Source organism: Phyllostomus discolor, chromosome 3, assembly GCF_004126475.2.
Source record: "Phyllostomus discolor isolate MPI-MPIP mPhyDis1 chromosome 3, mPhyDis1.pri.v3, whole genome shotgun sequence".
NCBI classification, from domain to species: Eukaryota; Metazoa; Chordata; class Mammalia; order Chiroptera; family Phyllostomidae; genus Phyllostomus; species Phyllostomus discolor.
Window position 1 is genome coordinate 121,480,028 of NC_040905.2, and position 13,626 is coordinate 121,493,653.

The following is a 13,626-nucleotide window of genomic DNA, read 5'->3' on the forward strand; positions in this document are numbered from 1 at the left end:
CATCAATAAATCAACAAACAACAAATTCTGGCAAGGATGTGAAGAGAGGGGAACCCTTTTGCCTGTTGATGGGAATGCAGATTGGTGCAGCCACTGTGGAAAGCAGTACGGAGTTACCTTAAAAAATTAAAAATAGAACTGCCTTATAACTCAGTGATTCTACTTCTAGGAACATATCTAAAGAAACCCAAAACACTAATTCAAAAGAATATAAACACCCCTATGTTTATTGCAGCATTACTTACAATAGCCAAGATTTGGAAGCAGCCCAAGTGTCCATAAGTAGATGAGTGGCTAAAACAACTACGGACATTTACACAGTGGAATTCTACTCAGCTGTAAACAAGCAGAAAATATTACCTTTTCCTAAAGCATGGATGGACCTGAAGAACATTATGGTGAGTGAAGTAAGCCAGTCAGAGAAAGAGAAATACCATTGATTTCACTCATATGTAGAATCTAATGAACAAACCAAACTAACAAGTAAAATAGAGAAAGACTCAGAGAGCAGGATGACAGCTGGTGGGGAGAGGTGGAGAGGAGGGTATTGAACAAGAAGGAAAAAGGACTCATGGACACAGACAACAATGTAGTGATTACAGGAGTGGGGAAGAGGTGGTGGAGGTGCAAGGAGGTGTAAGGGGGATAAATGGTAATGGCAAAAATACAATAAAAATAAACTATTAAAAAGACTGCACCAGCTGGCAAAACCTTCATGGACTTAATACAAGGGTTCACATTATGGTTATACCTAATGTAATAACTGTGTTTTCCAGTTTTTATATTTAATGCTCTGACATCTGAAGCCTTGCTACCTTGGAAGGACTGCCCATGCCAGGATTAGCTAACTTAATTCCTAGAAGTAGTGAACAGCTCACCTGTAAGTATACCTTTCAGACATAGGCTAACCAGTCCAGAGCCCATATCCCCAACCACCTCCTCTATCTGTCTCTTAAACTCTAGGTCACTATTCCCCAGGGACAGGTACCAAATAAGGGACACTATGCCCCAGTTCCCACTGAAACATTTCACATTAGCCAATCCTAAGCCTGTTTACCCTGCTACACAGGCTTGTTCCTTTTCATGGAAACCACAATGAAGGCACTTGCCCACATTTTCCCCCTCACTCCCTCTACCTCCTGACTGACCCTCATGCTTCCCCATGCTATGCCTCCTGTTTCCTGGTATCTGTGGTATAAAAAATTTCTTTCTTCATGACATTTATGTCTACATTTTTGTGTCTTACATAGCTGATTAAAACAAATCCCAGGCACCCTTAAAATATCTGGGATCTCACTAAATTTAAATATGGTAAATAATTTGCTATTATAGTTTTGGCATATATGTTCTATTTAGTGCCTATTTTAACATCAAATTTTACTTAAGTCCATTTATGCTGTAATGTGTAAATTAGCCCACCTTGATAGGGCCTCCCTTCCACAAAAGGCTCTAGAATCTTTTCACATTTAAATCAATAAGCACTCACTCTGGTTAGTGTCCTTAGATTCCTTCAGTGAGGAGACATCAGCAACTTCTCATGCTTCCCGCAGTCTCTGGATCACCTATGAAGTCCGTAAGTTGTCCATGGGCTTCTGATCCATGAGACTGCCCTTCTTGGCCCCGCATTATATACACCATTAACACAGCAACTACTGGACATGCAGTGGGCTCTTTTGGAAATATAGTCTTTCATAGACCCTGAGCCCATTATTTCTTGGGTCAAGGACGCAGTATATCAGAAGTTATGTATGGCTACCAAGGCCTCCTAGGTACACAATAAAGCCAAACTTGAGCCCACTGGCATGTCCCATCTGCACGTTGAGGGGGCTTTACCTGTTATTAGTCCACTCTCTGATGCCTTGGCATTGGAGAAATGTCACCCCTGCCTCCAGCCCCTGGGTGACCTGAGGATTCCCTTAGGATCAACTGAGTGAACATTAATAAGAGTTTATATAACTTTCTTTTTTTTGGTGAGCACCTCTCCCTCCTGGTCTAGTACCAACTTCACCTCCTAAAGAAGTACTTTTCCTATTTCCTAAAAGTCTTGGTCATCACCACGGTTAAAATGGATGTCAGGCCATCAAAAAGTAAGTGTGGTATAAGGCCTGAAATTACGATTCAGCATTAAGTGTTACCTTGATATCTGGTAAAATTGGAGGGACTCAAATGGCCTGCCTGAAACTTGTCTTCCCCCTCTGCTCCCATGGATAAGGTCCCCCAGCCAAACAACCCTCCTCATCACAGGGAGCAGGCACAGTTTATCCATAAGTATCAGGGTCCAGTTTCCTGCTAGCCTGTGAAACTATTCAAGCAAGCCAAGGACATCCTCCTTCAGGAACCAGTGCTCACCCACCCTCTTCTTACTAAAAAGTCTGCTCCCTACAGTCCCTGCCTGTTCACTCTGCTCCCAAGTGTAACCCCCAAGTGGCCCTGCTTGGTGTGTGGTATCCTCCCCTGGGCTGTGAGTATACATGCTAATAAACGTCTGTCGAGCTCATCTGTTCAGCATTTGGCCATCCCTATAACTTGGGTGAAGAGGAGGCAAATTAAATACCTCTGGTCTGCACTTTTTTTTAAGGCATTATCCTGCTATGGTTAGACTCATAGCCTTAAAATTTGGGGGGTTTGCAAGAAGTCACATGTGGCTGGAAGGTGGCCAGTGTGTGCATGACAAATAGCAAAAGCAAGACCTTGGATAGTCTGTTAAAGTTTGGACCTCAGGTAATGGGGAAGCCTAAAGTAATTTAAAGGAGGAAGTACTTTAAGATCTTCTAAGAAAGTTCACTCTTACAGCAGTGTGGAAAATAGATTCAAAGGAGTAAAATCAGCAAGATCAGTAAATAGTCTACAGTACTGGTCCGTGCAAGAAACAGGAAGGGATGGACCAGAGCAGTGGAACAGAAAGGAAGGGAGGAATTAAGATATATGTAGTAGTTAATTAGATATGGAATGCATTTACATTTGCAAAGGTCTCCAAAGGTATAATTTTTTTTAAAAAAAAGCAAGTCAGAGAATAATATACTTCCATCTACACATATTATTTCTAAAGGCCCGAGAGAATACAAATTACCAACAGAGTGGTTTCCTAGGCAATGGAAATAGGCATGAGACTTAATCAGGAAAACTGAACTTTCACTTTTTAAATGTTATGCATTTTGTACTGTTGCACTATTGATCTTTTTTCTTACACAAGAAGTGTGCACCTGTGTATTTGATCTAATTTTTGAACATTAACACAAGTTTGTTTTAATGACCCAAGGTATACATAAATACCTTCTCCATCCATTCAGCTAACACTAACTTCAGGTTAGCTAGTATGTGAGCATACTGCTTTCCTTGTTCCCTAGAGGCAGGAAGCTGTAACACAGTTTCCTGCTTCTCCTGGGTGACAACCTTCAGTTGTTCCTGCAGTATCTCTACCTGCAAACTGGGGTTGATGGCTTGCCTTTTCCATTGCACCAGAAGATGAACATAGTTTTTCCTCCAATACTGCAACTTTCATTTTTAGCTTAGCTGCTCTATATTTTGCAGCCAAAACTTTGTGGACATGAAACACTTCTGATTCTAAAGCATGGTTACAAGATGTCTTCAGCTCCTGGTTTAAAAGTAATTCTGTCAAGGAAATGTTGAACCTCATTCTGTAAGGCACAGTTTTCCATTTGTTTCTGTGACAACATGACTTTTATCTCTCTCCTGTTGAAACATAACTGTCTTTTCCTGCATTGACATAACTGCATTTTTAAAAAGACTTTCCTTATTTACTTTTAGAGAGAGGGGAAAGGAAGAAGAGAAGGAGGAAAAAATCAATATGTGAAATACATTGATCAGTTGCCTCCCACACACCTCCAACTGGGGACCTGGCCCCAGGCCAGGCATCCAACCTGTGACCTGTCAATTTGCAGACCAGCACTCAATCCACTGAGCCACACCAGCCAGGGTGATGTAACTGCATTTAAAAGCTGATTTAAGCCCTGGCTGGCATGGCTAAATTTATTGGGGCATCATTCCATAATCCCTGGTCTACATAGTCCGAGTGTGATCTCCAGGCCTGGTGCTTATGGGAGGCACCCAATCGATGTTTTTCTCGCACACTGATGTTTCTCTGCCTTCCTGTCTCTCTAAAGCAATAATAAAAAAAATGCCCTTGGGTGAGGAGTGAAAAAAAGAAAGGCCTATTTAATTCCCAGTCTTGCCCTATTCTTTTTCTTTCAAAGCAAGAGCCTTCTTCTTCATTGCAACATACTCCAATTCTTTCTCTTTTCTCATCACAGAAAGTTGCATACTTGTGTCTTACAACGATCGCTTTTCTGTTTCTTTTTCCCTAGATATTTCTACTATCTTTTCATTTTCTTGTTTTAGTTTACACATATCCATTTCAAAATTAAATAGCCTGTCTTTCAGGTTTGACTGCCTGCCTCAAAAGTTCATTTTCACTCACTTCATTAATAAAATTCTCACTTAAAGAATGTGATTTATAACCTTTTGCTTTGAGTAAGAGCTCCTTTTACTATAAGTGAGTTTTGGAAAACATCTCATTTCTCCTTTAGCTGCTAATTTCTGAATCACTTTGTTGATGTTGTTTTTTTTTTTTTAGTTCCGGGGTGGCAGCAATAGAGTCAGACATCTCTCATTATCATTCTGGGGAGTTTGTATCTTTTTCTTGACTTGATTTTGTGATCTCGTCTACCTCTTCTTGGAGCAATTTAGAAGATGCACTCGGATCATCAGATTCAATTGTCTTAAAAGAGCCTTCAGACTCTGAAGTAAATGAGCCAGTGGAGGCTTGTAGTGAGAAAAAGTCAAGATCACCTAAAGGAGCATCCTTGGCATTGCAAATGTGTCCTATGCTGAGCTGAATTTGTGCTAAGTCCTCCTTCAAATTTTTGAGCTTGATTTCATTTCCTTTAGAGTTTTGAATCAGGTCAGTAGAGTTCACCTGTAGTTTAGAGTTGTTATCATTGTCAATTAAAACCTGGATCTGAAGTTGTTGAAGTTGTTTCTGAAATTGGGTTGCCTTGCTCTGTGTATTTGGTGCAGTGGTTATCACATGCTTTTTCTTCTCTTCCATGATCTTAACTTGTTGTTTGAATGTATCATGCTCTTGCAGAAGGTCCTTGAGCTGATTCATATTAATGTCTCTAACATCATTACCAGTGCTGAATGTTTGCAAAATTGTCCATAAAGTATGACATTCTGCCCTAATGCATCAATCTTTTTCTTGAATGATACATTATAAACAGAATGGTTTTCTAAACATATCCTGATCAGTACTTTCAAATCTAGGAGACGGGTTTTTTTATTTTCATCTTGCAGTTTCATTGTTGGCATCAATGTATCCATCATTTTGGAATATTCTTTTTAGATTACTATCTTCCATAGTCTTCTTGCTTAAAACAGCCAGTACTTGTTTGCTTTCTAAACCATACACTTGCAATCGCTGCTGGATGTAGGAAGCTAAAGATATTCTAGTATGAAGACCTTGTATCTCTAAATCTTTTTGCTGGAAAAATCTAAGTTAGTTTATCAGTCTCATGTTTGGACAGCTGATCAATCTGTTCAGTCAAAGAGATATTAAGTCAGAAGTTTAATCTCCAGTACTTGTTATTTTTTTCTGTAATTTCTCAGTTTTGGCTTGAGATTAACTCATGCTTTTCACTTCTTTTTTTCTGTATTAAGACTCCAAACTTTTACTTGAAAATGATAAGAATGTTCTGCTTGGAAGTGCTGGGGTGTTGTTTTTTTCCCATGCAGCAACTGGGTTTTGATTTGTTCTATTGTGTTTTGCATATTCTTAATTTCCTCATCCTTCACAGAAAAGAGCTGAGTGTGTTTAATATTCATTTGCTCATGCTGGTATTGAAGATCATCCATTTCCTGTTTCTGCGTTTGTAAAGACTGAGGTAGTTGCTGCTTACTCTGCTTTTGAATTTTAATGATCTTTTAAAAAACATTTTATTTATTTATTTTAGAGAGAGGGGAAGGGAAGGAGAAAGAAAGGGAGAGAAACATCAATACGCAAAAGAAATATCAATTGGTTGCTCTTGCACACCCCCAACTGGAGACCAGGCCCACAACCCAGGCATGTGTCCTGACTGGGAATCGAACTGGTGAACTTTTGGTTTGTGGGATGACATCCAACCCACTGAGCCACACCAATCAGGGCTGAATTTCAATTATCTTTTGATGATGTTTTCTTTCCACCTTGAGACTACCTTTTAAAATTACATTCGGTTGAGTAACAGTATTTAGTAATAGTGTCTGGTGTCTTAGGGTCCTCCATAGGTGCAGTTGGACTCTGTTGTTCTCTCACTTGCTGCAGTTCTTCTTCGACATGACTCTCTTCTTCTTTCATGGATTTTTTGTGTCTTTTTCCTCTATGGTTAGCTGAAAATTTTTATTTTTCCTTAATGCTTGAGCATATTCCTCCTGGAGTCCTAAACTTCCTTTAAGTTTTTCAATAAAAATTTGCTTATTTCTCTAGTCTAGTTCTCTCCTTAAAACATCTCTCTCATTTTCTGCAGACAATTTTTTATTGATATATATAATTCTAACCTCAAGTTCTTCCATCTTATCAGTGGATTCTTCTTTTTCAGTCTGTAGAACTTAAGTAGTTTTTGCAGTCATCAGTTGTTCACATTCCTGAGCCACACTGCTGGAACAGATTTTCCAGTTCTTCAATCCTTTCTTCATAGTCACTTATTTTTTTCTTGCTGCCTACAACTTACTTGTTTTCGAACATTCTACAGTACTGCCACTTCAAATGGATTTGACTCTGTCGAAGTTCCTCGATGGTATTTTGTGGTTTGCAGATTTCATTGTGATCAAAGCTGCTTGTTTCTCATGCTGCCAAAGTCTGAACAAAATGCTTCCAATGGCCAACTTCAGCCTCAAGTCTTAAAACTTCATTGGACAACCTGTTTTTTTTGTGATGAAATAAGGTCAACAGAGTCCATGTCATCTCCCTCACAAGCTGAAGCATGCATGTTGATGTCATAAGCCAATGAAGGTGATGCAGGGGTCAATGGAACAAGGGCAGCTCCAGGATTTACTAAGGGGCTAACTGCAGCTTCAGCAACTGATCCTTTAGCATGACCTGTCTTCCTTTCAGAATTTGGTTTCTGTATCTTTCTGTTGTAGTTGATGTTGGTAATCAGCAGTTGGCTTCTTTATTTAAAGCTCTGATGTCTTATACTTCTAAATCACTACAAAGAGTTTTATGTCTTTCATTCTCTGATCTTAAGTTTGCTTAAACGGCTTCAACATCCTTTCTCTTAGAGTCGGGTGACTCTTCCCCATTTTTGTTCTCCTTTATCAGTGCATCTTTTATGAAATTAGAGATGTGGTCATTGAAGGAAGCTATAATGACACCCAGCCCTAGGCAGTGACCTAAGCCAGAGCCAAGGCCACCAAGCCAGGAGGTCATTGATGAGGGTCACAAGACTGGCCTGGTCTGCTGGCCAAAAGTAGCCAGCCCCTTGTGGGACAACCACCGCCTCCCTTGGAACTGCTGCTCAAGGGACTAAATCACAATGAGGTCTTGCTAGACAACAGTTTGACCCAGGGGGTGGGGGTCCTGGGAACCCTGAGGCCTGGCCTGGGCCCAACACAGGACCCTTGTCCAATGATGTGGCCTATGAGCCTTTGCTGTCCCCTCTGTCTCTGTGACTCTTTCTGCATTGCCCTGCCCCTGCCACCTCCATGCTACTACCATGACAGCTGATGAGGAGGCACTACCTCCAACACTGTTCTTGGGTGTGGGCTAATAGAAAACACATATTGCTTTTGGCTTTCTTGTCACACGGTCCATGTTGTCCTGCAGCTTGGGATATCCATGCCACTATTTTTTACAAAAATTTGAGAAAAAATTCTGAGTTACATGCATTCACTTAAGAGCACCAGTGAGTACATTTGGACAAGTGTCAGCCTGTGCACCAGTGTGACCTGGGGAGAACGGTGAACAGTTCTTCACCTACATCCCCCCCCCCCCCCCCAGGTGTCAGTCAGTCAAGAATCACTGAGTTTAAAGAGAAGGGGGGAGGGGAGCCACGGTGGCCCTGGTATTGCCTGTCGCCAGCCTGTTTCATATTCACTCAGGAGTGAGTGCATGAAAGCGTGAAATATAAAATGACTAAAGGAAAGTGATTTGGGTGGTGAGTGCTCGACAGAGCACATGGCCACCAAGTTACAATGTCCACTTGAAACCTACATATTATTAACCAGTGTCACTGGCAGTACATTTAATGAAAACCCTCAATGGCCACAGCTCAGAAGTAGGGAGGCACTGACCCAGATGTTCATTCCTGGGCACTGTGAAAAGTGGAAGTGCCAGCCCCTGATGCTGGGGAGACAGCCACATATGCTGGCACCAACACTGTGAGTCATCAACACCTTGGACTTAATGAGGCACTTACTTTCACAGCAAATCAAGGAAAACCTCAGCAACCTGATGGACTTTGTCCCCAGTTGGGGTGAACATCTCCTGTCTTCTGTTGACCAGCCACTGAAAATTGCCAGAGACAGGTGGTGGGAAAGGATTACCTTCTGTGTGACTACAGCAGTCACAAGAACTCCTATAGGTCATCATGGAGTAACAAGCATGACCCTCCCTTGGAAGATGGGGTCATGCCTTCTGCTTGGCTGAGAAAGCTGGAGGTGGCAGCCAACAACAATTCCTTTGACCAGGATGGAGACCAGTTATTTTGAAGGCCTCACCTTTCTACCTCTGGCATTGGGATCATGGCTTTGCTGGAGTGATCCTCATAAAGAAGGTTGGAGACAGATCAAAGAAGATCAAAGGCTGCTGGGATTCCATTCACGTGGTGGAAGTACAGGAGAAATGCCCAGGATGATGCTGTGGCTACAAACCAACAAATCCGGCTCTGGCACCATGAACTTCTGAGACAGCCATAGCAGTCAGATGGAGAACGACGAAACTGTGAGCTGCAGCTCACCACACATAGCCAATATAGGCTGTCTGCTTGAGGACCAGGAAAACAAAATGAGAAGTAAGCTGATGAGACCTACTTTGGAAAAATAAAAAATATCCTCAAAGGCTGAGGTCTGTATAGACGTATGCAGACAAATCGAAACACGAAGCTCTTAAGAACGATCTGGTGGAGGCGTTGAAGAGAAAGCAGCAATGTTAAACCTCTGCTTCACACTAACCGGACATGCCATGCACTAACTAGATTCCTTTCTTAGAAAATTCGTTTACTGCTCCCTTCCCTGTTCCTTCCCTCCCAGACAGGTTACACAACAACTTGTGTTACTGACCTGCACAGCACCGTCTCTCCTTGAGAATAAAGGCGCTCAACAACCTTCTAGGCTCCAAAGACCTGCTTCCCACCACATTTTGCTATCAAAACTGTTTCCATAAAGGTCATGTTTGCCGCAGTGCCCTCTCCCCGCTCCCCACAACCATTCATAGGCAGAAAATATACTGTCTGCCTCCCCTCCCCTCCAACCTTTTTGTTACATGGGTACCAAAAAGAAGTGAAACAAAATTTTATGACAAAACTGTGGTGAAAGATAAAAGAAAAACTAAAAAAAATAATAATCAATGGGCGACCCTGGGCGCACGGAGGACACAGCGGCCTCGTGGGCTCGGGGCCCGCCCTGCACGCGTCGGCCTTCCCCGCGGGGCGGAAGAAATCAGCGGCGCTGGCCTGGCTGCCGAGCGCTCCTACCCCTTGGCCTGCGGGCGGCGCCGCTGGAAGTGACGCGCGGGGGCGGGCCCAGGCCGGAGCCGCCGCCGCCCGGCCGGGAAGCGATGTAGGAGCCGCAGCCCGTCTCCTCGAGTCTCGCCGGCAGAGCCCGGGCCCCGCCGCCGCCATGAAGAAGCAGTTCAACCGCATGAAGCAGCTGGCCAACCAGACCGTGGGCAGGCGAGTGCGCTGGGCCGGGGTCAGCGGGGTGGGCCATGCGGGCGGGCGGGCGGGCGGGCCGGCAGCTCCCTGGGCCCGGCCGCGCCTCCCTGTCGGGCCCTGCCGGCTCTCTGCCCGGGGGTCTGGGCCGGCCCGGCGGTCTCTGTCCTCCCCTGAGGCCCGGCCGTCGGGCACCCTACCTGAGACGAGGTCCCAGCCTTCCGAAGACCCGGCTGGGACAACCCTTCACTACATTGCACGGTGGCCCTCAGTAGGAACACGGTCACTGACGCTCGTCGCACTCGCTGAGCAATCTTCACTACGCCCTTTGGGGCACTCAGGGTGCTGCTGGTCTCCAAACCGGAGCGAACGGGCACCAGAGCCTGGCCGCACCTTCTTGACATTAACATGGTGGGAGAAAAGGCTATGGAAACGCCTTGCCCCAATTAAAAAAAAAAGTTGTAAAAAACACTTTCTCACTTTGGATTTGGAAGCATATACTTCTCTATGTGTCTTTGGTTCTGCTTTAATGACAGGCAAGCATTGATTCTTTACAAAATCTAGTCTTTGGAAAAAAGAAAGTGTAACACTTATGCATTTATTTTTTAATTACAGTTGGCATAATTTATATTAGTTTCAGGTGTACAGCATAGTGGTTAGACACTTACAGACCTTAGCAGGTGATTCCCCACCAGAGACCATACATAGTGATTACAGTTATTCTGAAATGACAGAATAGACCAGCAGGCAGTTGGGACAGGAATGGTTTGGTTTGTGGAGCTTCTCCAGGTGATTGTCATGTCCGGCATTTTCTGGGGCAACTATTTCAAGGTCTTCCAGGGCAGTTGCTGTACTGTCCAGATTTACTGTTTATTCTGCGATGAGGTATGAAAGTGTAAAGTTTTCACAGTTTTCACTTTTTTTCAACAGTTAAGCAAAAAGGGGGAGTTCAGTTTGGCCAAAACACATGGGACACTTCTTTCTTTTGTGTGTATGAAAATACTCTTACTTCCTCTTGAATTTTCCAAATTTGCTTTTCACTGTTTCATTTCCCTCAATTTTCTGCTTAGTTTTGTTGCTCAGTTTTTTTGGTACTCCACCCTGTTATCTTGGTGTGTATTTTTCCTATTTCCAAAATTAATCTCTGTCTCATTGATGTGCCTGCTTTCCTGTTGTTTGTAGGAAAGTGATAGATATGAGAGGAAGGTAGACAAAGTAGTAGAGAAGGGTAATGTTTCAACCAAGAATCTGTAAACAAATTGAAAAGTAATTCCTTGCAAGTTTTCTAGCCCCCCCCCTTAGTGTTTTCAGTAACATGCATTGTAAAATTGATATTTAGTGAGGGTCAAGATACATTGATCAGATTTTCATCATGGCCTTTCGGTATATTGTATAAGGCAAACTATGTTTGCTCTTCTTCAGTAAAGTTCTTTTTAGTGCTGCAAAGCCTTCTGGGTCTTTTTGGCCCCCTGCTTCCTCTGTGGCAGCTTCCCTCTTCACACTTGTAAATTCCAACTATACTTGCCTACTTACAGTTTCTACAGGAGGCCTTGCTTTCTCACTAATTAGCCTCTACCTGGAACTCTCTTCAGGAGTCTTTTCAACACACCTGTCCTATAGCTGCCACCTCCTATTCCCTCCTATTCAGTCTTTAGGTCTCCGGGTAAAGGTCTCTGCCCCTGACCTGCCTTCCCTGATGCTCCAACATAGACTGGCTGACCCTGGGTGCTTTCATAACTCCATGTAGCGCCTGCTCTTCTGTAATGTAATTGCTTCTTTACTTGCCCATGTTCTTCATTACACTAAATACTTTGAGAAGCCTTGCTGTGTCTTTCTACTTGGATTCTAGAGTTGGCTGTGCTCCCTACTACACAGTAGATACTCAACAAAATTGTTAATCTATTGTAAATTTAGTTCTTACCTGATTGCCTTGGTGGTGTGGGCCCAAGTATGGGAAAATGAAAACTGGATAGAGTCAATGGTGAGTCATATGAGGACTATAATTCTGGCCCTGACCTTTGACTATTTGAAAATCTTAATTGCTAGATGCCAGTGGAAGCTGCAGCTATTACAGAGCAATTAAGGGTGTGGCAATTTTGCACCCAAAGTCAAAACTTTTTTACAGGGGAACCTGTTGTTTTACTGCTATTGACTTCCTAGATATATTTGTATTTTTTTCCACTTACGTAATGATAAAGGACTAGGGAGGAAAAAAGTGAAGGAAGGGGAGAACCTAGACTTGTTATTGTTTGGAAGCAGATGGTGGGTAGCCATTGAGTCTGGATTCTGGGTATTTTGGGGGCAAGGAGGAGATCAGGAAGCAAAGGAGGTTACCCCCATCCCCAAGAGTGAACTTATAGGTGTGACTGGCATGCCCACTGGGGGGTTATGAATTCATAGAATTCTAGGTGGTATCTGGAAGTAAAGTATTCTCTTCCCAGAATTAGGACCTTGTGAGTAACCCACAGTGAGGTTCCATGGGATGGACATGTGGGAGAATTAGTAATGGCTGGAAGGAGTGAGTTCTCGTGATGCAACTTGTTTATAATGGGAGGATGAGTCTGTTTTAGAAGATGGTTTGTGTATCACAGGGGCAAGGCTTCTGAGGTGGTCTCATGATAGGGACATCCCGAAGTAAAGAATTAGGATGGTTCCTTTGTTCATCTGCCTTTTGTTGATCCATCCATTCAGACACTGTTGAGCTCAAACTATGTGCCACTGGACAAGGTATTAAAGAATCAAGAGTGAAAACTACACAGTTTCTGCCCTTGGGGAGCTCAGTAGATTTGTGAAAGAAAAGAGATTGGCGAGTGAAAAATAATTACATACTATTAGATAAAAGCTTACAGAGGCATGGCTACTTCACAGTGTAAAACCCAGCTCTTATTGGATGGAGGGGAGGTAACAAAAATGGGGGGAAATTTTTTAAAAGACTTTATTTATTTATTTTTAGGGAAAGGGGAAGGGAGGGAGAAAGAGAGGGGGAGAGAGACATCATTGTGGTTGCCTCTTGTGCGCTCTAACTGGGGACCCGGCCTGCAACCCAGACACGTGCCCTGACTGGTAATTGAACCAGTGACCCCTTGGTTAGCAGGCCAGTGTTGAACACTGAGCCACACCAGCCAGGGCTGAAAAAATGGGAGAAAATTTGAGCAGAGCCTTTTTTTTTTTTCCATTTAAAAATTTTCAAGTACTTTTAAAAAATTTCCCGTATTGATTACTTGTCTCTTTTGATTTTAAAACAACCTAGTGTAAATGTCCTTAAGCAAAGATGAGAATTAATTGGCTTATATGTGACCAGAGTCCAAAAATAGTACAGCCGTCCACTGGGCTGGTTCCAGAGGGTCCTGTCTTTATACAGGCTATGTCCACAAGGAGACCCCTGATCTTTTGTCATCCTCCGTTCAAGTCCCAGGGGGAACAGAGAGTACTTGACTCCTAGTCACTGTGCCCAGAAGTCCCAGGACTGATGCTGAGTGTTTCTGACTGGGTCACAGGCCTTTCCCTGGAAATGGGAGTGGAGTGTCAGCCCCATGCATACCGTATGGACTGAGAGTTGGGGAGTGCTGTTCCCCAGGAAAACTACAATGCTGTTACCAGCAGAAAGGGAAGAGGCGTGCTGGTCAGGCTAACAATAGCCATCATGTCATGTCTTTTGTAGTTGTGCTAAAAAAGAAAAGTATTTTGGTTTTGAAAATGCTTCAGGCAGGTACCAGTGGACAGGGTGGTGATACGGGGAGGCGATATCCCGCATTAAGGAAGG

General features: G+C 43.2%; 1 protein-coding gene and 1 pseudogene across 5 annotated transcripts in view; both read left to right on the forward strand.

Annotated features, from left to right (window-relative positions):
* Nucleotides 1-7,709: 7,709 nt before the first annotated feature.
* Nucleotides 7,710-9,302, forward strand: LOC114508740 (annotated as a pseudogene).
* Nucleotides 9,303-9,714: 412 nt separating this feature from the next.
* The window catches only part of ARHGAP17 (Rho GTPase activating protein 17), an 88,686-nt gene continuing 84,774 nt past the window's right edge, over nucleotides 9,715-13,626 (forward strand). For 3 of the 5 annotated variants that reach the window (XR_004902126.1, XM_036021370.1, XM_036021368.1), the window contains exon 1: nucleotides 9,715-9,884. Coding sequence is in view for 4 of the 5 variants with exons in the window: in XM_036021370.1 (XP_035877263.1) it covers nucleotides 9,832-9,884 (53 nt within the window). In the remaining variant the exon portion in view is untranslated. The remainder of the gene's footprint in view (nucleotides 9,885-13,626) is intronic. The other 2 variants (XM_028510161.2, XM_028510165.2) reach the window with 1 other exon arrangement.